Source organism: Pecten maximus, chromosome 1 (genome assembly GCF_902652985.1).
Source record: "Pecten maximus chromosome 1, xPecMax1.1, whole genome shotgun sequence".
Lineage (NCBI taxonomy): Eukaryota > Metazoa > Mollusca > Bivalvia > Pectinida > Pectinidae > Pecten > Pecten maximus.
Genome location: NC_047015.1, coordinates 608125 through 634663, shown reverse-complemented (window position 1 = coordinate 634663; position 26539 = coordinate 608125). Strand labels below are relative to the sequence as shown.

The 26539-nt window shown below is 42.2% G+C and overlaps 1 protein-coding gene across 1 annotated transcript in view; it reads left to right on the top strand.

The window, feature by feature from the left end:
• Positions 1 to 251: 251 nt before the first annotated feature.
• The window catches only part of LOC117321769 (voltage-dependent T-type calcium channel subunit alpha-1I-like), a gene marked incomplete in the record, with an annotated part of 230926 nt that continues 204638 nt past the window's right edge, over positions 252 to 26539 (top strand). The window contains 1 exon segment of the mRNA XM_033876300.1: positions 252 to 492. Within this exon segment, the coding sequence (XP_033732191.1) occupies positions 266 to 492 (227 nt within the window).

The window sequence follows — 26539 nt, the reverse complement described above, 5'->3', positions numbered from 1 at the left end:
TCATACATGTAGATTGTTATCTTTGATTTGACAGGCTAGATTTTCTGGAATATGTTTAATTGTTCTGTTGTTTAAAAGAATTCATTAAATCATGTCATGCAAATTTAAATTTCTGTATGTATGTTCTGAGGTATTTGGTTTTGTACTTATTTTGCTATTTAGAGTATCACATAATTTTAATGTAATGTTTGAAGAAAAACTAACTTAAAATAAGATTGAGTATTAAGTTTCCTTAACCTTGTGCACATGGTTTGAGCGGATCAGTATGGCGGTGATTCTTCTGAACTGTGTAACACTGGGAATGTACCAGCCTTGTGAGGACCAAATCTGTGATACCATGCGATGCCAAGTCCTCGAGAAATTTGACCACTTCATCTTTGCATTTTTTGCCATCGAGATGATTATCAAGATTGTAGCGATGGGATTGTGGGGGAAGCTGACCTATCTAGACGATTCCTGGAACCGCTTGGACTGCTTCATTGTGTTGGCTGGGTAAGTATGTTAATGTTTGTCTGTAGTGGCTCCCACCTCTGTATGCTTTGTTTGGTGAATATAGCTTAGGCTATCTGCTACATGTTCCACACACTGCTCATCTTTACATGCATAAAGAATACATAGGAATCATTTGGTGTTTTTAATGAAAACCTAAACAAGCTTATCTTGCTTATACCTACTGTCAGTACAATAGCTTTCAAAAGGAGTTTAACCAAATTTTAGCTAAATATTCGTCTAATTTTTAATTATGGATAATGGATACACAGAAAAAAAACAACATTGATTAGTATATCTTTAGAGGGTGCTAATGCTTAATGATCTGTAATATGTTTATGCCTTCCATTATTTGACTCGTCATTACTGCCCCCTTACAAGGTCGTGATTGTCACCTTAGTCCTGACTTGTCATTACTGCCCCCTAACAAGGTCGTGATTGTCACCTTAGTCCTGACTCGTCATTACTGCCCCCTTACAAGGTCGTGATTGTCACCTTAGTCCTGACTCGTCATTACTGCCCCCTTACAAGGTCGTGATTGTCACCTTAGTCCTGACTCGTCATTACTGCCCCCTTACAAGGTCGTGATTGTCACCTTAGTCCTGACTCGTCATTACTGCCCCCTTACAAGGTCGTGATTGTCACCTTAGTCCTGACTCGTCATTACTGCCCCCTTACAAGGTCGTGATTGTCACCTTAGTCCTGACTCGTCATTACTGTCCCTTACAAGGTCGTGATTGTCACCTTAGTCCTGACTCGTCATTACTGCCCCATTACAAGGTCGTGATTGTCACCTTAGTCCAGACTCGTCATTACTGCCCCCTTACAAGGTCGTGATTGTCACCTTAGTCCTGACTCATCATTACTGCCCCTTACAAGGTCGTGATTGTCACCTTAGTCCTGACTTGTCATTACTGTCCCCTTACAAGGTTGTGATTGTCACCTTAGTCCTGACTCGTCATTACTGCCCCCTTACAAGGTCGTGATTGTCACCTTAGTCCTGACTTGTCATTACTGTCCCCTTACAAGGTTGTGATTGTCACCTTAGTCCTGACTCGTCATAACTGCCCCCTTACAAGGTCGTGATTGTCACCTTAGTCCTGACTCATCATTACTGTCCCCTTACAAGGTTGTGATTGTCACCTTAGTCCTGACTTGTCATTACTGCCCCCTTACAAGGTTGTGATTGTCACCTTAGTCCAGACTTGTCATTACTGCCCCCTTACAAGGTCGTGATTGTCACCTTAGTCCTGACTTGTCATTACTGCCCCCTTACAAGGTCGTGATTGTCACCTTAGTCCTGACTTGTCATTACTGTCCCCTTACAAGGTCGTGATTGTCACCTTAGTCCTGACTCGTCATTACTGCCCCCTTACAAGGTCGTGATTGTCACCTTAGTCCAGACTCGTCATTACTGCCCCCTTACAAGGTCGTGATTGTCACCTTAGTCCTGACTTGTCATTACTGTCCCCTTACAAGGTCATGATTGTCACCTTAGTCCTGACTTGTCATTACTGTCCCCTTACAAGGTCGTGATTGTCACCTTAGTCCTGACTTGTCATTACTGTCCCCTTACAAGGTCGTGATTGTCACCTTAGTCCTGACTTGTCATTACTGTCCCCTTACAAGGTTGTGATTGTCACCTTAGTCCTGAGTTGTTATATACCACGCATCCAAGTTTGGATATTGTCCAGTTATGCATTCACTCAGTTTTCATCGAATCTTTCTGAAATTTCGTGACAATGATCAGTACAACACAGAGTTATACCCCCTGAGGTGATTCAGCATCAAAGGTCAAAGGTCACTGTTACTATAAAAAGAAAACCAGTTTCTGTCCATTAACTTGAGTTTGCTTGGGTGATCGAATCATATTCTAACATCCTACAGTGCTTCCTTAAAGAAAATGCTTGCTTATAGGATTGCTTTTCAGCTTCAAAAGTTAAAGGTCAAGTAAGTTTTCTGTATGAATACTTGAGTTCCTTTGGGTTTGGTTTGGTTTGTTTTTGTTTAACGTCTTATGAACAGCCAGGGTCATTTAAGGACGTGCCAGGTTTTAAAGGTGGAGGAAAGCCGGAGCACCCGGAGAAAAAGCCAGTTAAAGATGTCAGGACTGAATTAATGGTTATTGGGAATATACCCAGTTAACATGTCAGGACTGAATTAATGGTTATTGAAAATAAAGCCATGCAGTTTAATATGTCAGGACTGAATTAATGGTTATTGGGAATAAAGCCAGTTGAATATGTCAGGACTGAATTAATGGTTATTGGGAATAAAGCCAGTTAACATGTCAGGACTGAATTAATGGTTATTGGGAATAAAGCCAGTTAAACATGTCAGGACTGAATTAATGGTTATTGGGAATAAAGCCAGTTAAATATGTCGGGACTGAATTAATGGTTATTGGGAATAAAGCCAGTTGAATATGTCAGGACTGAATTAATGGTTATTGGGAATAAAGCCAGTTGAATATGTCAGGACTGAATTAATGGTTATTGGGAATAAAGCCAGTTAAATATGTCGGGACTGAATTAATGGTTATTGGGAATAAAGCCAGTTGAATATGAGATTGTTTTGTCTTTCACTGACACATATCTTTAGTTGAGGAATATTTTACAAATAAATTTGCTATGATATGTCCTGAAGGAAGTGATTTCAAGTTAATTGAAATCAAGTAGTTGTCTATGGAGCAGAAATGATTTCGGTCCCTTCTGGGTCTTGGTTTAGTGGCTGAGAGACAGTATAGTAAAATGGAACACTGTTCAAATGGAGGAGAATAATATAATTAGGTAGTGTGCGATATGCTTGTTACATTTCAATCAAGCGTACATATGGGCGAATCAAACTAGAGCCTGATATTATCATGGAAGCATTGAAGTGTTGTCTGGTGGAGGCTGCTTATTATGTTCAATGTCACAGTACAGGCAAATCTCGTTTTGTCCAGGAGACATTAAAACCCTTCTGTTTCCTGCTGACAAAGTCTTGACTCCAGTTTTGATCAAGTCTTTCTCTTGGAGGGACTGATGTGGTATAACATTTTTGTACAGATAGTTTTGGTCTTGAACTAGACATCATTGTCGTTATGTTTTAAGGACTGTACCTAATTTTGACTTCGTATATGGAAGTTTTGGCCCGCAGTTGGTGAAGAACATTTCCTATGGTTAGTGCTTTAGCAAAGTTTATGCTTATCGATGACCTTTACCTTCATTCAAGGTCATAGGGATCTAATGATGAAAAAAATCTAAATATTCATTTTTTTTCAAAATGGTTTATATGCGTCACATTTTATAGAACCTGCTCTTATGAAGTAAGTGCATGTGTGCAAGGTTTCAAGGTGAAGTTGTCAAAAAGATGCAGATATGGCACTTTGAAATATGTTTTCCAGTCAAGTTTCACAATTATCCAAAAATTGCAATTCAAATGTTCTTTTATTACTATAAATTGTCACATATACTCTTGATAATTAACACATCTACATTATGAATTGCTGGCTTCAGTAGTTATGCAAATAGTTGACCTTGACTCTCAAAGTTCAAGGTCACAGCATCTTTGACCAGTGATTTGATTGCTGTGACCTTGAACTTTGAGAGTCAAGGTCACAGTAATCAAATCACTGGTCAAAGAATGGAAGTGAAGAGACAACAAAGAGAAACAAGAGTATAAAAGTGACCATCAGATTGATAACTTTTCTGAGGTCATTTTCTGAGGTCATCTCCTGGACTGGAATATCTCAGGACCCTGATTTGTGGATTGAAAGATCTTAAGGTTATCAAAATTGTAAATTTCATGGTCCCTAGCTTCCATGTTTCTCCCTGGAGAGGTGCTAAACATTACTATAGTTTATGTAGGAAAATCACATTTAAATGGAAATGATTTAGATTTAGTAAGAATTATGAGGAGGGGCAAAACTATACTACTATTCATACAGGAGCTGTTTAGAAATACATTGTAAGTACATGAAAGATAGTTACATGTTCAATACTTCGGTGACTGTCAGGGCCCAATGCCCTCCTGTTGTTTAATATGTTTTATGTTTTTAGATAATTGATATATTCACTTCCAGCTCTTATCAACTCTGGCTGTCAATCACTGAATGTACTAAACAGGTTTGGTTCAAATTCACACCATAAGGAACTCAATAAACACTGGGAAAAATTGAATCACACGACGTAATACACCTGATCACACCACGTTATAACCTGAACACACCACGTAATACACCTGAACACACCACGTAATACACCCTATCACACCACGTAATACACCTGATCACACCATGTTATAACCTGAACACACCATGTAATACACCCTATCACACCACGTAATACACCCTATCACACCACGTAATACACCCTATCACACCACGTAATACACCTGATCACACCACGTAATACACCTGATCACACCACGTAATACACCTGATCACACCACGTAATACACCTGATCACACCACATAATACACCTGATCACACCACGTAATACACCCGATCACACCACATAATACAACCGATCACACCACGTAATACACCCTATCACACCACGTAATACACCTGAACACACCACGTAATACACCTGATCACACCACGTAATACACCTGACCACACCACGTAATACACCTGAACACACCACGTAATACACCTGATCACACCACGTAATACACCTGATCACACCACGTAATACACCCTATCACACCACGTAATACACTTTATCACACCACGTAATACACCTGGTCACCCCACGTAATACACCTGGTCACCCCACATAATACACCTGATCACACCATGTAATACACCTGATCACACCATGTAATACACCCTATCACGCCACGTAATACACCTGATCACACCACGTAATACACCTGAACACACCACGTAATACACCTGATCACACCACGTAATACACCCGATCACACCACGTAATACACCCTATCATACCACGGAATACACCTGATCACACCACGTAATACACCTGATCACACCACGTAATACACCCTATCACACCACGTAATACACCTGAACACACCACGTAATACACCCTATCACACCACGTAATACACCTGACCACACCACGTAATACACCTGATCACACCACGTAATACACCTGATCACACCACGTAATACACCCGATCACACCACGTAATACACCTGATCACACCACGTAATACACCTGATCACACCACGTAATACACCCTATCACACCACGTAATACACCTGATCACACCACGTAATACACCTGATCACACCACGTAATACACCTGATCAGACCACGTAATACACCCGATCACACCACGTAATACACCCTATCACACCACGTAATACACATGAACACACCACGTAATACACCCGATCACACACCGTAATACACCCGATCACACCACGTAATACACCTGATCACACCATGTAATACACCTGATCACACCACGTCATACACCGGACCACACCACGTAATACACCTGAACACACCACGTAATACACCCTATCACACCACGTAATACACCTGAACACACCACGTAATACACCCTATCACACCACGTAATAACCCTATCACACCACGTAATACACCGGACCACACCACGTAATACACACCGGATCACACCACGTAATACACCTGACCACACCACGTAATACACCTGACCACACCACGTAATACACCTGACCACACCACGTAATACACCTGACCACACCACGTAATACACCTGACCACACCAAGTAATACACCCGATCACACCACGTAATACACCGGACCACACCACGTAATACACCTGATCACACCACGTAATACTTAGTGCTTAAGAGTTACAGCATTATGACATACAGTATCCATATCACATCACTAAGATCGTAGGAGATACAGCATTAATGTCATAGACATTTTCTAATGAATGTAAGCCCTACACTCTGAAATAAATCATAATTATATACAGGTAGCATGGTTATCATGAGTGTCACTTTTCAAACTGGATGATGAATATGATAAATTGCTCAGGTGCCCTCTGTTTACAACACCATATTGTGTGTGTCTTTAAGAGAAGTGTTTTGATACTGATTAAAGATAATAAGAAAATATGAGCTGCTTAGAAAAATTCACAGGGAAATACCTGGAGATTCTAGAGCTAATTGAAACTGAAGATGAAATGGTTAGATTGGAATTTCTATTGTGTGTTTACATAATTTACCGTCCTTGTTTTGTGAATTTACAATTCTTCACAACTGATCACCATTACACTTTGCTTGTTAAGAGTTTTTAGACCCTGGTAATTTACCTTGAAAATGTGTGCAATGCATGTTATGTGCTGACAAGCTCCTTACCAAATGAAAAGGTGAGGAAAATTGTTCCAAATTCTATAACACAAGTCAAGACTTGTTAGTGTTGTATTGCGGTGTGATAGTACCATAGGCAGAACAGCAAATCCACTTCAGTTCTACATCTGCTGGTTTGCATATAAACATTTTAAAGATAAAAAGTTTTTAGGAAATATTTGGCAATTATCCTGTCAATCATCACAACGACACCATTTGTCTAAAAAAACATTAATTGAAATGTTTTCTTTTAATTCTATCTGGTTACACCATGGAATTTTGGCTAGGAAAAGGTCATTAGCAGAATTAGTTTCATTAGCATTTGGTCTGGTTACTTTATCGACCTTTAAACAGTGGATAATCTATTGTTCTGACAGGTTTGGTATTTGTTGTAAACATTGAGCCATCCCTATGGCTAGTTAAGTGAATTAAGACAGCCTCTTGGACAACAGGAACAAAACAGGGAACCAGCCGGCGATAGCATTTCTACTACTGTACAATCCTCAGAATCCGTGGATAGAAAAAATAATTACGAAATATGAACACATGCTATGCGATAACCCCAAGACTCAAAAGATTCTCGAGGCGAGAATACTATTATCATACATGAAACTGAAATCTATATGGAACTAATCCATTAGGCATATGCCCTTTTTAATTACATTATAATTAACAACTAAATGTTATCCCCCTGAAAAGTACGTCATGGGAAATGTTCTGTGTAAATATTGTCTTGATGAAGACCCTGCAATAGGGTCGAAATTAATAGACAATAAACAAAGTTCCTACTAGTCGGTAACACTTGAGTATGTTGTAGTTATAATCTCCAGTCTAATAGACAATAAACAAAGTTCCTACTAGTCGGTAACACTTGAGTATGTTGTGGTTATAATCTCCAGTCTAATAGACAACAAACAAAGTTCCTACTAGTCGGTAACACTTGGGTATGTTGTAGTTATAATGTCCAGTCTAATAGACAACAAAGAAAGTTCCTACTAGTAGGTAACACTTGGGTATGTTGTGGTTATAATCTCCAGTCTAATAGACAACAAACAAAGTTCCTACTAGTCAATAACACTTGGGTATGTTGTGGTTATAATGTCCAGTCTAATAGATAACAAAGTTCCTACTAGTCGGTAACACTTGGGTATGTTGTGGTTATAATCTCCTGTCTAATAGACAACAAACAAAGTTCCTACTAGTCAGTAACACTTGGGTATGTTGTGGTTATAATCTCCAGTCTAATAGACAACAAACAAAGTTCCTACTAGTCAGTAACACTTGGGTATGTTGTGGTTATTATCTCCAGCCTATAAACATTGCGACTGTTGTTATTATTCATCTTTAATTATTCACCATTCTGTTTCTGTTTCTCTACCTATATCTAAATGGTAACTTCAAACATTTTCTCTACCTAGATCTAAAGGGTAACTTCAACCATTTCCACTACCTAGATCTAAATGGTAACTTCAAACATTTCCACTACCTAGATCTGAAGTGTAACATCAAACATTTCCTCTACCTACATCCCAAGGGTAACATCAAATAGTTCTACTGCCTATATCTGACATAGATCAGAAGGGCAACATCAAACAGTTCCACTTCATATATTTGAAGTGTTTCCACTACCATGATCAGATAGATGTCATTAAGAATATATCCTCTACCTAGATCAGAAGGGCATCAAACATTTTCTCTACCTAGATCAGAAGGGCAACACTACACATTTTCACTACATAGATCTGAAGTACATCAAACATTTCCTCTACCTAGATCAGAAGGACAACATCAAACATTTTCAGTATCTAGATATAAAGGAAATCATTAAAATGCCCTCTACCTAGATCATAAGGACAATTAACATCAAACACTTCCACTACCTTAATCTGAAATACATCAAACATTTCCACTACCTTGATCTGAAGGGCAACATAAAGATGTCCACTTCCTTGATCAGATGACAACATCAAACATGACAATTTCAAACATTTCCTCTACCTAGATCAGGAGGACAATATCAAACATTTCCTCTACCTAGATCATAAGGATACCATCAAAGATTTCCTACACCTAGATCTGAAGGACATCAGACATTTTCTATACCTAGAACAGATGACAACATCAAACATGACAATTTAAAATATTTCCACTCCCTAGCGTCGAAGGACATCATCAAAGATTTCCAGTTCCTAGATCTGAAGGACAACAACAGATATTACAATTTCAAATATTTCTAGTTCCCAGATCTGAAGAAAAACATCAAACATTTCCACTGCCTAGATCTGAAGGGCAACATTGAAATATCCTCTACTTAGATCATAAGGATATCAAACATTTCTGCTACCTAGATCTTAAGGACATCAAACATTTCCACTGACTAGGCCTGAAGTACAACATCACCATTTCCTCTACTTAGATCATAAGGATATCAAACATTTCTGCTACCTAGATCTTAAGGACATTATCAAACATTTCCACTGACTAGGTCTGAAGTACAACATCACCATTTCCTCTACCTAGATCATAAGGATATCAAACATTTCCTCTACCAAGATCATAAGGATATCAAACATTTCCTCTACCTAACTCTGAAGGGCAACATTAAAAATATCCTCTTCCTAAATCAGAAGGACAACATTAAAGATTTCCTCTACCTCGATCATAAGGACATCAAACATTTCCACTACCTAGATCTAGATCTAAAGGACATTATCAAACATTTCCACTGACTAGATCTTAAGGACAACACCAAACATTCCTTCAACCTTGATCTGAAGGACAACATCAAACAATTTCTCTACCTAGATCGTATTGCAACATCAAACATGAAAATTTAAAACATTTCTACTATCTACATTTGAAGGACAGCTTTAAAGATTTCCACTTCCTAGATTTGAAGGACAACATCAAACATGACAATTTCAAACATTTATAGTACCTAGATCAGGAGGACAACATAAAACATTTCCTGTATCTAGATCTGAAGGAAAACATCAAATATTTCCTGTATCTAGATCTGAACGACAACATCAAATATTTCCTGTATCTACATCTGAAGGACAACATCAAATATTTCCTGTATCTAGATCTGAATGACAACATCAAATATTTCCTGTATCTAGATCTGAATGACAACATCAAATATTTCCTGTATCTAGATCTGAAGGACAACATTCAGTATTTCCTGTATCTAGATCTGAAGGACAACATCAAGTATTTCCTGTATCTAGATCTGAAGGACAACATCAAATATTTGCTGTATCTAGATCTGAAGGACAACAACAAATATTTCCTGTATCTACATCTGAAGGACAACATCAAATATTTCCTGTATCTAGATCTGAAGGACAACATCAAATATTTCCTGTATCTAGATCTGAAGGACAACATCAAATATTTCCTGTATCTAGATCTGAAGGACAACATCAAATATTTCCTGTATCTAGATCTGAAGGACAACATCAAATATTTCCTGTATCTAGATCTGAAGGACAACATTCAGTATTTTCACTAAGTTCAGAAGGACAGAGTATATAACATTTTTCTACCCATTCCAGGGAAACAACATCAAACATTTCCTTTATATAATATACTTAGTTCATTAGTATATAAATAATTATGTAGGGCATTTTGAAATCACATCATTTTCAGTATTGCTTTCATTTTACGCCTGACTACCATCAAGGTAATCTCCGGTCCAGCGTCACAGAGACACATTATGGTCACTGTCTGACACAATAGGAAATGACGGGAGGTACTAGGGGAGACGATCTATTTATCAGCTTATACTTGGACAATTGTAGGAAGTGCTGGCTAAACTGCAGTACTTTATTTCCTGTCCTTGATTTGTAAGAAGCCTTTCAGATTGACCTGTAGTCTGTTCCCTTTCAGCACATGTACCTGCTTGGTTTATCATTTTGACTTGGTAGGAAAAATCAGGGACCTTGGTTTTAAGATAGATTGTGGGGATAATGATAGAGATACAGGCTCTGTTAGGTAGACTGTAGGGATAATGATAAGAGATACTGGCTCTGTGAGGATAATGATAAGAGATACTGGCTCTGTGGGGATAATGATAAGAGATACTGGCTCTGTGGGGATAATGATAAGAGCTACTGGCTCTGTGAGGATAATGATAAGAGATACTGGCTCTGTTAGGTAGACTGTAGGGATAATGATAAGAGATACTGGCTCTGTGAGGATAATGATAAGAGATACTGGCTCTGGGGATAATGATAAGAGATGCTGGCTCTGTGAGGATAATGATAAGAGATACTGGCTCTGTTAGGTAGACTGTGGGGATAATGATAAGAGATACTGGCTCTGTGAGGATAATGATAAGAGATACTGGCTCTGTGAGGATAATGATAAGAGATACTGGCTCTGTGGGGATAATGATAAGAGATACTGGCTCTGTTAGGTAGATTGTGGGGATAATGATAAGAGATACTGGCTCTGTTAGGTAGATTGTGAGGATAATGATAAGAGATACTGGCTCTGTTAGGTAGACTGTGAGGATAATGATAAGAGATAGTGGCTCTGTGAGGATAATGATAAGAGATACTGGCTCTGTGAGGTAAAACTTGGTAAAAGATGTTTAGACTGTAGGGATAATGATAAGAGATACTGGCTCTGTGAGGATAATGATAAGAGATACTGGCTCTGTGGGGATAATGATAAGAGATACTGGCTCTGTGGGGATAATGATAAGAGATACTGGCTCTGTGAGGATAATGATAAGAGATACTGGCTCTGTTAGGTAGACTGTAGGGATAATGATAAGAGATACTGGCTCTGTGGGGATAATAATAAGAGCTACTGGCTCTGTGGGGATAATGATAAGAGATACTGGCTCTGTGAGGTAAAACTTGGTAGAACATGTTTAGACTGTGGGGATAATGATAAGAGATACTGGCTCTGTGGGGATAATGATAAGAGATACTGGCTCTGTGAGGATAATGATAAGAGCTACTGGCTCTGTGGGGATAATGATAAGAGATACTGGCTCTGTGGGGATAATGATAAGAGATACTGGCTCTGTGAGGATAATGATAAGAGATACTGGCTCTTTTGGGATAATGATAAGAGATACTGGCTCTGTTAGGTAGATTGTGGGGATAATGATAAGAGATACTGGCTCTGTTAGGTAGATTGTGAGGATAATGATAAGAGATACTGGCTCTGTTAGGTAGACTGTGAGGATAATGATAAGAGATAGTGGCTCTGTGAGGATAATGATAAGAGATAGTGGCTCTGTGAGGATAATGATAAGAGATACTGGCTCTGTGGGGATAATGATAAGAGATACTGGCTCTGTGGGGATAATGATAAGAGATACTGGCTCTGTGGGGATAATGATAAGAGATACTAGCTCTGTGGGGATAATGATAAGAGATACTGGCTCTGTGAGGTAAAACTTGGTAGAAGATGTTAGGACATGCTTCTGTTTTGTTTATTATACATTTTGTTGAGTAGAATTTGGGGGAATCTTTTTATTAGGTAACACATGCTATACACCCTGTGTTTGATGGTAGGTGTTTATTGTGAAAGATAGCAGGTTGTCCAACATCTGTTCTCTAGTATTCAAACCTCCATCTTTATACTGAAAGGTAAAACAGGCTTCTTTAACTCTGAGAAACTCACACACATAAAAAATACACCTGCATATTTAATGATTTTTTGTACAGATTCAAAGATTAATGAAGGTATAGGTAATCTTTGTTTGTAATAATAGTATCTGGTTAGTGTTGTATCAGTTGAGGGACTGGTTAGTGTTGTATCAGTTGAGGGACTGGTTAGTGTTGTATCAGTTGAGGGACTGGTTAGTGTTGTATCAGTTGAGGGACTGGTTAGTGTTGTGTTGTATCAGTTGAGGGACTGGTTAGTGTTGTATCAGTTGAGGGACTGGTTAGTGTTGTATCAGTTGAGGGACTGGTTAGTGTTGTATCAGTTGAGGGACTGGTTAGTGTTGTGTTGTATCAGTTGAGGGACTGGTTAGTGTTGTATCAGTTGAGGGACTGGTTAGTGTTGTATCAGTTGAGGGACTGGTTAGTGTTGTATCAGTTGAGGGACTGGTTAGTGTTGTATCAGTTAAGGGACTGGTAAGTGTTGTATCAGTTGAGGGACTGGTTAGTGTTGTATCAGTTGAGGGACTGGTTAGTGTTGTATCAGTTAAGGGACTGGTTAGTGTTGTATCAGTTGAGGGACTGGTTAGTGTTGTATCAATTAAGGGACTGGTTAGTGTTGTATCAGTTGAGGGACTGGTTAGTGTTGTGTTGTATCAGTTGAGGGACTGGTTAGTGTTGTATCAGTTAAGGGACTGGTTAGTGTTGTGTTGTATCAGTTGAGGGACTGGGTAGTGTTGTATCAGTTGAGGGACTGGTTAGTGTTGTATCAGTTGAGGGACTGGTAAGTGTTGTGATGTGTCTGAGATAAATACTGGGAGCTGGTTATCCTGAGTCTGAGATAAATACTGGGAGATGGTTATCCCGAGTCTGAGATAAATACTGGGAGCTGGTTATCCCGAGTCTGAGATAAATACTGGGAACTGGTTATCCTGAGTCTGAGATAAATACTGGGAGCTGGTTATCCTGAGTCTGAGATAAATACTGGGAGATGGTTATCCCGAGTCTGAGATAAATACTGGGAGCTGGTTATCCATAGTCTGAGATAAATACTGGGAGCTGGTTATCTTGAGTCTGAGATAAATACTGGGAGCTGGTTATCCTGAGTCTGTGATAAATACTGGGAGCTGGTTATCCCGAGTCTGAGATAAATACTGAGAGCTGGTTATCCTGAATCTGAGATAAATACTGGGAGCTGGTTATCCCGAGTCTGAGATAAATACTGAGAGCTGGTTATCCTGAGTCTGTGATAAATACTGGGAGCTGGTTATCTTGAGTCTGAGATAAATACTGGGAGCTGGTTATCTTGAGTCTGAGATAAATACTGGGAGCTGGTTATCCCGAGTCTGAGATAAATACTGAGAGCTGGTTATCCCAAGTCTGAGATAAATACTGGGAGCTGGTTATCCTGAATCTGAGATAAATACTGGGAGCTGGTTATCCCGAGTCTGAGATAAATACTGGGAACCGGTTATCCCAAGTCTGAGATAAATACTGGGAACTGGTTATCCTGAGTCTGTGATAAATACTGGGAGCTGGTTATCCTGTGTCTGAGATAAATACTGGGAACTGGTTATCCCGAGTCTGAGATAAATACTGGGAGCTGGTTATCCTGTGTCTGAGATAAATACTGGGAGCTGGTTATCCTGAGTCTGAGATAAATACTGGGAACTGGTTATCTTGAGTCTGAGATAAATACTGGGAGCAGCTGGTTATCCTGAGTCTGAGATAAATACTGGGAACTGGTTATCTTGAGTCTGAGATAAATACTGGGAACTGGTTATCCCGAGTCTGAGATAAATACTGGGAACTGGTTATCCTGAGTCTGAGATAAATACTGGGAACTGGTTATCTTGAGTCTGAGATAAATACTGGGAACTGGTTATCCCGAGTCTGAGATAAATACTGGGAACTGGTTATCCCGAGTCTGAGATAAATACAAGGAGCTGGTTATCCAGAGTCTGAGATAAATACTGGGAGCTGGTTATCCATAGTCTGAGATAAATACTGGGAGCTGGTTATCTTGAGTCTGAGATAAATACTGGGAGCTGGTTATCCTGAGTCTGTGATAAATACTGGGAGCTGGTTATCCCGAGTCTGAGATAAATACTGAGAGCTGGTTATCCTGAATCTGAGATAAATACTGGGAGCTGGTTATCCCGAGTCTGAGATAAATACTGAGAGCTGGTTATCCTGAGTCTGTGATAAATACTGGGAGCTGGTTATCTTGAGTCTGAGATAAATACTGGGAGCTGGTTATCTTGAGTCTGAGATAAATACTGGGAGCTGGTTATCCCGAGTCTGAGATAAATACTGAGAGCTGGTTATCCCAAGTCTGAGATAAATACTGGGAGCTGGTTATCCTGAATCTGAGATAAATACTGGGAGCTGGTTATCCCGAGTCTGAGATAAATACTGGGAACCGGTTATCCCAAGTCTGAGATAAATACTGGGAACTGGTTATCCTGAGTCTGTGATAAATACTGGGAGCTGGTTATCCTGTGTCTGAGATAAATACTGGGAACTGGTTATCCCGAGTCTGAGATAAATACTGGGAGCTGGTTATCCTGTGTCTGAGATAAATACTGGGAGCTGGTTATCTTGAGTCTGAGATAAATACTGGGAACTGGTTATCTTGAGTCTGAGATAAATACTGGGAGCAGCTGGTTATCCTGAGTCTGAGATAAATACTGGGAACTGGTTATCTTGAGTCTGAGATAAATACTGGGAACTGGTTATCCCGAGTCTGAGATAAATACTGGGAACTGGTTATCCCGAGTCTGAGATAAATACAAGGAGCTGGTTATCCAGAGTCTGAGATAAATACTGGGAACTGGTTATCCCGAGTCTGAGATAAATACTGGGAACTGGTTATCCCGAGTCTGAGATAAATACTGGGAACTGGTTATCCCAAGTCTGAGATAAATACTGGGAGCTGGTTATCTTGAGTCTGAGATAAATACTGGGAGCTGGTTATCTTGAGTCTGAGATAAATACTGGGAGCTGGTTATCCCGAGTCTGAGATAAATACTGAGAGCTGGTTATCCCAAGTCTGAGATAAATACTGGGAACTAGTTATCCCGAGTCTGAGATAAATACTGGGAGCTGGTTATCCAGAGTCTGAGATAAATACTGGGAACTGGTTATCCCGAGTCTGAGATAAATACTGGGAACTGGTTATCCTGAGTCTGAGATAAATACTGGGAACTGGTTATCCTGAGTCTGAGATAAATACTGGGAGCTGGTTATCCCGAGTCTGAGATAAATACTGGGAACTTGTTATCCCGAGTCTGAGATAAATACTGGGAGCTGGTTATCCCGAGTCTGAGATAAATACTGGGAACTGGTTATCCTGAGTCTGAGATAAATACTGGGAACTGTTTCTCCCAAATTAAGTCTGAGATAAATACTGGGAGCTGGTTATCCTGAGTCTGAGATAAATACTGGGAACTGGTTATCCAGAGTCTGAGATAAATACTGGGAGCTGGTTATCCCAAGTCTGAGATAAATACTGGGAACTGGTTATCCCGAGTCTGAGATAAATACTGGGAACTGGTTATCCCGAGTCTGAGATAAATACTGGAAACTGGTTATAATGAATTGTACATATGTGTTATATGGTGTCATAACCAGACTGCAGCAGTCATGTATTTATATGATTGAGTTAGGTTATTGATGGCCAGTGGATATGAATGCTGCATTGTATATATTGATGCTCGAGTAATGAGATCAATCTATCCGGTCATAAGGCTCACTGACCACGGCTGAATTGGTTGTGTTTTGGTTACTTCTTCAGGCACTGGCCTGTCTTTATAAAGATTGATACATTGGATCTCACACAACCACTGTGAGCTTAAACAATTTTCCCATGCTGAATATAATTATTACCTCAACAAGACTGATTCCTGTCCTACTGTCATAGCAACAGTGATTCCCGCCCCCGGTGTGTACCACTGTCACTGACAGAATGTTACTACTGTCATAGCGACAGTGATTCCTGTCCTACTGTCATAGCGACAGTGACTCCCGCCCCCTGATCTGTACGTACCACTATCACTGACAGAATGTTACTACTGTCATAGCGACGGTGACTCCCGCCCCCTGATGTGTACCACTATCACTGACAGAATGTTACTACTGTCATAGCGACGGTGACTCCCGCCCCCCTGATGTGTACCACTATCACTGACAGAATGTTACTACTGTCATAGCGACGGTGATTCCCGCCCCCTGATGTGTACCACTGTCACTGACAGAATGTTACTATTGTCATAGCGACAGTGACTCCCGCCCCCTGATGTGTACCACTATCACTGACAGAATGTTACTACTGTCATAGCGACGGTGACTCCCGTCCCCCCGGTGTGTACCACTATCACTGACAGAATGTTACTACTGTCATAGCGACGGTGACTCCCGCCCCCTGATGTGTACCACTGTCACTGACAGAATGTTACTACTGTCATAGCGACGGTGACTCCTGTCCTACTGTCATAGCGACGGTGACTCCCGCCCCCTGATGTGTACCACTGTCACTGACAGAATGTTACTACTGTCATAGCGACAGTGACTCCCGTCCCCCTGATGTGTACCACTATCACTGACAGAATGTTACTACTGTCATAGCGACAGTGATTCCCGCCCCCTGATGTGTACCACTGTCACTGACAGAATGTTACTGTCATAGCGACGGTGACTCCCGCCCCCTGATGTGTACCACTGTCACTGACAGAATGTTACTACTGTCATAGCGACGGTGACTCCCGTCCCCTGATGTGTACCACTGTCACTGACAGAATGTTACTACTGTCATAGCGACAGTGACTCCCGCCCCCTGATGTGTACCACTGTCACTGACAGAATGTTACTACTGTCATAGCAACAGTGATTCCCGCCCCCTGATGTGTACCACTGTCACTGACAGAATGTTACTACTGTCATAGCAACAGTGATTCCCGCCCCCTGATGTGTACCACTATCACTGACAGAATGTTACTACTGTCATAGCGACGGTGACTCCCGCCCCCTGATCTGTACCACTATCACTGACAGAATGTTACTACTGTCATAGCGACGGTGACTCCCGCCCCCTGATCTGTACCACTATCACTGACAGAATGTTACTACTGTCATAGCGACAGTGATTCCTGTCCTACTGTCATAGTGACAGTGACTCCTGTCCTACTGTCATAGTGACAGTGACTCCTGTCCCCCGGTGTGTACCACTATCACTGACAGAATGTTACTACTGTCATAGCGACAGTGACACCCGCCCCCTGATGTATACCACTGTCACTGACAGAATGTTACTACTGTCATAGCGACGGTGACTCCCGTCCGCTGATGTGTACCACTGTCACTGACAGAATGTTACTACTGTCATAGTGACAGTGACTCCCGCCCCCTGATGTGTACCACTGTCACTGACAGAATGTTACTACTGTCATAGCGACGGTGACTCCCGCCCCCTGATGTGTACCACTATCACTGACAGAATGTTACTACTGTCATAGCGACGGTGACTCCCGCCCCCTGATGTGTACCACTATCACTGACAGAATGTTACTACTGTCATAGCGACGGTGACTCCCGCCCCCTGATGTGTACGACTGTCACTGACAGAATGTTACTACTGTCATAGCGACGGTGACTCCCGCCCCCTGATGTGTACCACTATCACTGACAGAATGTTACTGTCATAGCGACAGTGACTCCCGCCCCCCTGATGTGTACCACTATCACTGACAGAATGTTACTACTGTCATAGCGACAGTGATTCCCGCCCCCTGATGTGTACCACTATCACTGACAGAATGTTACTACTGTCATAGCGACAGTGATTCCCGCCCCCTGATGTGTACCACTATCACTGACAGAATGTTACTACTGTCATAGCGACGGTGACTCCCGCCCCCTGATGTGTACCACTATCACTGACAGAATGTTACTACTGTCATAGCGACAGTGACTCCCGCCCCCTGATGTGTACCACTATCACTGACAGAATGTTACTACTGTCATAGCGACGATGACTCCCGCCCCCTGATGTGTACCACTATCACTGACAGAATGTTACTACTGTCATAGCGACGGTGATTCCCGTCCCCTGATGTGTACCACTGTCACTGACAGAATGTTACTACTGTCATAGCGACAGTGATTCCCGCCCCCTGATGTGTACCACTATCACTGACAGAATGTTACTACTGTCATAGCGACGGTGATTCCCGCCCCCTGGTGTGTACCACTGTCACTGACAGAATGTTACTACTGTCATAGCGACAGTGATTCCCGACCCCTGATGTGTACCACTATCACTGACAGAATGTTACTGTCATAGCGACAGTGACTCCCGCCCCCTGATGTGTACCACTGTCACTGACAGAATGTTACTACTGTCATAGCGACAGTGACTCCCGCCCCCGGTGTGTACCACTGTCACTGACAGAATGTTACTACTGTCATAGCGACAGTGATTCCCGCCCCCTGATGTGTACCACTATCACTGACAGAATGTTACTACTGTCATAGCGACAGTGATTCCCGCCCCCTGATGTGTACCACTATCACTGACAGAATGTTACTACTGTCATAGCGACGGTGATTCCCGCCCCCTGGTGTGTACCACTGTCACTGACAGAATGTTACTACTGTCATAGCGACAGTGATTCCCGACCCCTGATGTGTACCACTATCACTGACAGAATGTTACTGTCATAGCGACAGTGACTCCCGCCCCCTGATGTGTACCACTGTCACTGACAGAATGTTACTACTGTCATAGCGACAGTGACTCCCGCCCCCGGTGTGTACCACTGTCACTGACAGAATGTTACTACTGTCATAGCAACAGTGACTCCCGCCCCCTGATGTGTACCACTGTCACTGACAGAATGTTACTACTGCCATAGCGACAGTGACTCCCGTCCCCTGATATGTACCACTGTCACTGACAGAATGTTACTACTGTCATAGCGACAGTGACTCCCGCCCCCTGATGTGTACCACTGTCACTGACAGAATGTTACTACTGTCATAGCGACAGTGACTCCCGTCCCCTGATGTGTACCACTATCACTGACAGAATGTTACTACTGTCATAGCGACAGTGACTCCCGTCCCCTGATGTGTACCACTGTCACTGACAGAATGTTACTACTGTCATAGCGACGGTGACTCCCGCCCCCCTGATGTGTACCACTGTCACTGACAGAATGTTACTACTGTCATAGCGACAGTGACTCCCGTCCCCCGATGTGTACCACTATCACTGACAGAATGTTACTACTGTCATAGCGACAGTGACTCCCGTCCCCCGATGTGTACCACTATCACTGACAGAATGTTACTACTGTCATAGCGACAGTGATTCCCGCCCCCTGATGTGTACCACTGTCACTGACAGAATGTTACTGTCATAGCGACAGTGACTCCCGCCCCCTGATGTGTACCACTATCACTGACAGAATGTTACTACTGTCATAGCGACAGTGACTCCCGCCCCCTGATGTGTACCACTATCACTGACAGAATGTTACTACTGTCATAGCGACGGTGACTCCCGCCCCCCCGGTGTGTACCACTATCACTGACAGAATGTTACTACTGTCATAGCGACAGTGACTCCCGCCCCCTGATGTGTACCACTATCACTGACAGAATGTTACTACTGTCATAGCGACGGTGACTCCCGTCCCCTGATGTGTACCACTATCACTGACAGAATGTTACTACTGTCATAGCGACGGTGACTCCCGTCCCCTGATGTGTACCACTATCACTGACAGAATGTTACTACTGTCATAGCGACGGTGACTCCCGCCCCCCTGATGTGTACCACTATCACTGACAGAATGTTACTACTGTCATAGCGACGGTGATTCCCGCCCCCTGATGTGTACCACTATCACTGACAGAATGTTACTACTGTCATAGCGACAGTGACTCCCGCCCCCTGATGTGTACCACTATCACTGACAGAATGTTACTACTGTCATAGCGACAGTGACTCCCGCCCCCTGATGTGTACCACTATCACTGACAGAATGTTACTACTGTCATAGCAACAGTGACTCCCGCCCCCCGGTGTGTACCACTGTCACTGACAGAATGTTACTACTGTCATAGCGACAGTGACTCCCGCCCCCTGATGTGTACCACTATCACTGACAGAATGTTACTACTGTCATAGCGATAGTGACTCCCGCCCCCGGTGTGTACTACTGTCACTGACAGAATGTTACTACTGTCATAGCGACAGTGACTCCCGCCCCCCGGTGTGTACCACTGTCACTGACAGAATGTTACTACTGTCATAGCGACGGTGACTCCCGCCCCCCTGATGTGTACCACTGTCACTGACAGAATGTTACTACTGTCATAGCGACGGTGACTCCCGCCCCCTGATGTGTACCACTGTCACTGACAGAATGTTACTACTGTCATAGCAACAGTGACTCCCGCCCCCCGGTGTGTACCACTGTCACTGACAGAATGTTACTACTGTCATAGCGACAGTGATTCCCGCCCCCTGGTGTGTACCACTGTCACTGACAGCATGTTACTACTGTCATAGCGACAGTGACTCCCGCCCCCTGGTGTGTACCACTGTCACTGACAGAATGTTACTACTGTCATAGCGACAGTGATTCCCGCCCCCTGATGTGTACCACTATCACTGACAGAATGTTACTACTGTCATAGCGACAGTGATTCCCGCCCCGGGGTGTGTACCACTATCACTGACAGAATGTTACTACTGTCATAGCGACGGTGACTCCCGCCCCCGGTGTGTACCACTATCACTGACAGAATGTTACTACTGTCATAGCGACGGTGACTCCCGCCCCCTGATGTGTACCACTATCACTGACAGAATGTTACTACTGTCATAGCGACGGTGACTCCCGCCCCCGGTGTGTACCACTATCACTGACAGAATGTTACTACTGTCATAGCGACGGTGACTCCCGCCCCCGGTGTGTACCACTGTCACTGACAGAATGTTACTACTGTCATAGCGACAATGATTCCCGCCCCCTGATGTGTACCACTATCACTGACAGAATGTTACTACTGTCATAGCGACAGTGACTCCCGTCCCCTTATCTGTACCACTTTCGGTAACATAATGTTATTGTGTAAATCTCCTGATTCATTACATGTATTACAAACACTCAGCCTTTTTACTAGCCAAAGCTTTTACTTCGCCCTGCTGATTACATCACAGAGGAACTTCACCTCTTGAATGTGAATATTTTGGCTGTTGTCTCTATTGACCTTTTTTTTCTAAGTGCTATATAAGGAACCAATCAGTAGGCTACCTCTTTATTACCTCTAATCTCACTGGACATGTGCTGCCTTGTACAAATTGTATAAATGTTTTATGTACCAAAAGCATAATGTTCTTTGTGCTGTTACAAGTCCATTTATAGGTAGAGTTGTTGTTTTGATCTTGGATATGATGCTTCGTAACCTTGGATATGATGCTTCGTAACCTTGAAGTATTCAGTTAGAGTTTTGAAATCCTTTGTTAGTGTTAATTGGGTTCAAGATGTTGACAAACAGAACCCTGTAATCTAACAGGAAGCTGAGGCTGGCCACTCATTACCTTGTTCAGACAATTTATCAGACTTGTTCAGACCATTAATTAGACTTGTTCAAACCATTAATTAGACTTGTTCAGACCATTATTTAGACTTGTTCAAACCATTAATTAGACTTGTTCAGACCATTATTTAGACTTGTTCAGACCTTTAATTAGACTTGTGCAAGCCATTAATTAGACTTGTTCAGACCATTAATTAGACTTGTTCAGACCTTTAATTAGACTTGTTCAAACCATTAATTAGACTTGTTCAGACCTTTAATCATACTTGTTCAGACCATTATTTAGACTTGTTCAGACCATTATTTAGACTTGTTCAGACCATTATTTAGACTTGTTCAGACCATTAATTAGACTTGTTCAGACCATTAATTAGACGTGTTCAGACCATTAATTAGACGTGTTCAGACCTTTAATCAGACTTGTTCAGACTATTAATTAGACTTGTCTAGCTAGACCGTTAATCAGACTTGTTCAGTCCTTTTATATCTTAGGAATTATATCTTCTTTTCATATCACATCATATCTTTTCATGTTCTAGTGATACACTTCTCATTTTCTGCATATCTAGTATCGGTGATCAGTCTCAGTCTAAGTAACACTATCCTCTCTATCACCACTAAAGGACGAGTCACATCGGGGCCAGCGATATGGGATCGGGGCCAGTGATATGGGATCGGGGCCAGTGATATGGGCTTGGTGCGTGTAAGGATTTTGCAGCATGGAGGACTATTTTAGTGGCAGACTGAGATTTGGCTGAGTTTCATGTATAGTATCTGTATGCTACTTGCGTGGTATGTGACATTGTCAGGTAATCCTCAAAATAAGGAGGACTTGTTTTACTTCTGTCAGGTAATCCTCAAAATAAGGAGGACTTGTTTTACTTCTGTCGGGGAACCCACAGAATAAGGAGGACTTGTTTTACTTCTGTCAGGTAATCCTCAAAATAAGGAGGACTTGTTTTACTTCTGTCGGGGAACCCACAGAATAAGGAGGACTTGTTTTACTTCTGTCAGGGAATCCTCAGAATAAGGAGGACTTGTTTTACTTCTGTCAGGGAACCCACAGAATAAGGAGGACTTGTTTTACTTCTGTCAGGTAATCCTCAAAATAAGGAGGACTTGTTTTACTTCTGTCAGGTAATCCTCAGAATAAGGAGGACTTGTTTTACTTCTGTCAGGGAACCCACAGAATAAGGAGGACTTGTTTTACTTCTGTCAGGAAACCCACAGAATAAGAAGGACTTGTTTTACTTCTGTCAGGGAACCCACAGAATAAGAAGGACTTGTTTTACTTCTATCAGGGAATCCTCAGAATAAGGAGGACTTGTTTTACTTCTATCAGGAAATCCTCAGAATAAGGAGGACTTGTTTTACTTCTATCAGGGAACCATCAGAATAAGGAGGACTTGTTTTACTTCTGTCAGGGAACCCTCAGAATAAGGAGGACTTGTTTTACTTCTGTCAGGGAACCATCAGAATATGGAGAATTTTTTTTACTTCTGTCAGGGAACCCTGAGAATCAAGTCGACAAGAGGAGTACATTATCATATATACATGAAAAGCTTGGTGTCCTTCTTTTGTGATTGGACCTTTGGGAAGCTTGTTATTTTCCTTTGTCCTTGGCTTTTTAGAAAGCTTCTTGTTCTCTTTTTTCCTTGGACCTTTGTGCTTCCACTGATGAAAATTAATATTTGTTGCCCACCTATTGTTCCTAAACATAGAGAAAGTTTTCTGTCTTCCTTTTGCTTAGGTCGATGGAAAGCTTGCTGTCTTCCTTTTGCTTAGGTCGATGGAAAGCTTGCTGTCTTCCTTTTGCTTAGGTCGATGGAAAGCTTGCTGTCTTCCTTTTGCTTAGGTCGATGGAAAGCTTGCTGTCTTTCTTTTGCTTAGGTCGATGGAAAGCTTGCTGTCTTCCTTTTGCTTAAGTCAATGGAAAGCTTGCTGTCTTCCTTTTGCTTAGGTCAATGTAAAGGTTTTTGTCTTCCTTTTGCTTAGGTCAATGGAAAGCTTGCTGTCTTCCTTTTGCTTAGGTCAATGGAAAACTTGTTGTCCTTCTTTTGCTTAGGTCAATGGAAAGCTTGCTGTCATCCTTTAGCTTAGGTCAATGGAAAGCTTATTGTCCTCCTTTTGCTTAGGTCAATGGAAAGGTTTTTGTCATCCTTTGTTATTAAGCCAATGGAAAACTTAGTCTTGAACCTTTGAAACTCCTGATAGTATGGGTGCTGAGGCTAATGGAAAGCTTGTTACCATCTGTTGTACTTCAACGAAATAAAAGCAACAAAACAAACCATGAAGCATGGTTTATTGATTTGACTGTAACCTGTGGGTGTGTAACCTATAATGACCCTTGTTGCAAAAAACAATAATACAAGTTGATGAGTATTGGAGATACAGTTGTTAGGAAGCTATCAATTTTACTGCTAAAGTAACCTTAATATGTTATGTTACCTGTAGGAGGACAGGTTACTTTGTCGGTAGGTTGTCTTGTCTGTAGGAGGACAGGTAACTTTGTCAGTAGGTTGTCTTGTCTGTAGGGGGGCTGGTTACTTTGTCAGTAGATTGTCTTGTCTGTAGGAGGACAGGTTACTTTGTCAGTAGGTTGTCTTGTCTGTAGGAGGACAGGTTACTTTGTCAGTAGATTGTCTTGTCTGTAGGAGGACAGGTAACTTTGTCAGTAGGTTGTCTTGTCTGTAGGGGGACTGGTTACTTTGTCGTTAGGTTGTCTTGTCTGTAGGAGGACAGGTTACTTTGTCAGTAGGTTGTCTTGTCTGTAGGGGGGCTGGTTACTTTGTCAGTAGGTTGCCTTGTCTGTAGGGGGCCTGATAACTTTGTCAGTAGGTTGTCTTGTCTGTAGGGGGGCTGGTTACTTTGTCAGTAGGTTGTCTTGTCTGTAGGGGGCATGATAACTTTGTCAGTAAGTTGTCTTGTCTGTACGGGGGCTGGTTACTTTGTAGGTAGGTTGCCTTGTCTGTAGGGGGCTGGTTACTTTGTTGGTAGGTTGTCTTGTCTGTATGGGGGCTGGTTACTTTGTCGGTAGGTTGTCTTATCTGTAGGAGGACAGGTTACTTTGTCGGTAGGTTGTCTGGTCTGTAGGGGGGCTGATAACTTTGTCATTAGGTTGTCTTGTCTGTAGGGGGCCTGATAACTTTGTCAGTATGTTGTCTTATCTGTAGGGGGGCTGGTTACTTTGTCGGTAGGTTGTCTGGTCTGTAGGGGGGCTGGTAACTTTGTCAGTAAGTTGTCTTGTCTGCAGGGGGCCTGATAACTTTGTCAGTATGTTGTCTTATCTGTAGGGGGGCTGGTTACTTTATCGGTAGGTTGTCTTGTCTGTAGGGGGCTGGTTACTTTGTCAGTAGGTTGTCTTGTCTGTAGGGGGGCTGGTTACTTTGTCGGTAGGTTGTCTTGTTAGTAGGGGACCTGTTTACTTTGACAGTTGGTTGATCTGTCTGTCAATGGCCTGTTTACTTTGACAGTGGGTTGATATGGCTGTCAATGACCTGGTTACTTTGACAGTGGGTTGATCTGTCTGTCAATGGCCTGGTTACTTTGTCAGTAGGTTGATCTGGGTGTCAATGGCCTGGTTACTTTGACAGTGGGTTGATCTGGGTGTCAATGGCCTGTTTACTTTGACAGTGGGCCGATCTGTCTGCCAATGGCCTGTTCACTTTGACAGTGGGTTGATCTGGGTGTCAATGGCCTGGTTATTTTGACAGTGGGTTGACCTGTCTGTCAATGGTCTGGTTATTTTGACAGTAGGTTGATCTGGCTGTCAATGGCCTGGTTACTTTGACAGTGGGTTGATATGGCTGTCAATGACCTGGTTACTTTGACAGTGGGTTGATCTAGCTGCCAATGGCCTGGTTACTTTGACAGTAGGTTGATCTGGCTGTCAATGGCCTGGTTATTTTGACAGTGGGTTGATCTGTCTGTCAATGGCCTGGTTACTTTGACAGTGGGTTGATCTGGGTGTCAATTGCCTGGCTACTTTGACAGTGGGTTGATCTGGGTGTCAATGGCCTGGTTACTTTGACAGTGGGTTGATCTGGGTGTCAATGGCCTGGTTACTTTGACAGTGGGTTGATCTGGGTGTCAATGGCCTGATTACTTTGACAGTGGGTTGATCTGGGTGTCAATTGCCTGGTTACTTTGACAGTGGGTTGATCTGGGTGTCAATGGCCTGGTTACTTTGACAGTGGGTTGATATGGCTGTAAATGGCCTGGTTACTTTGACAGTAGGTTGATCTGGGTGTCAATTGCCTGGTTACTTTGACAGTGGGTTGATATGGCTGTCAATGGCCTGGTTACTTTGACAGTGGGTGGATATGGCTGTCAATGACCTGGTTACTTTGACAGTAGGTTGATCTGGGTGTCAATGACCTGGTTGCTTTGTCAGTGGGTGGTGTTTAAGGAGGCCTCGTTATATTTACACTGTGCACTATTGTATGTTGTTGGACATGTAGCTCACTTTTTTGTTCCATCAAACATCTTCACTTTGGTATCACCACCTCCCTTACTCCA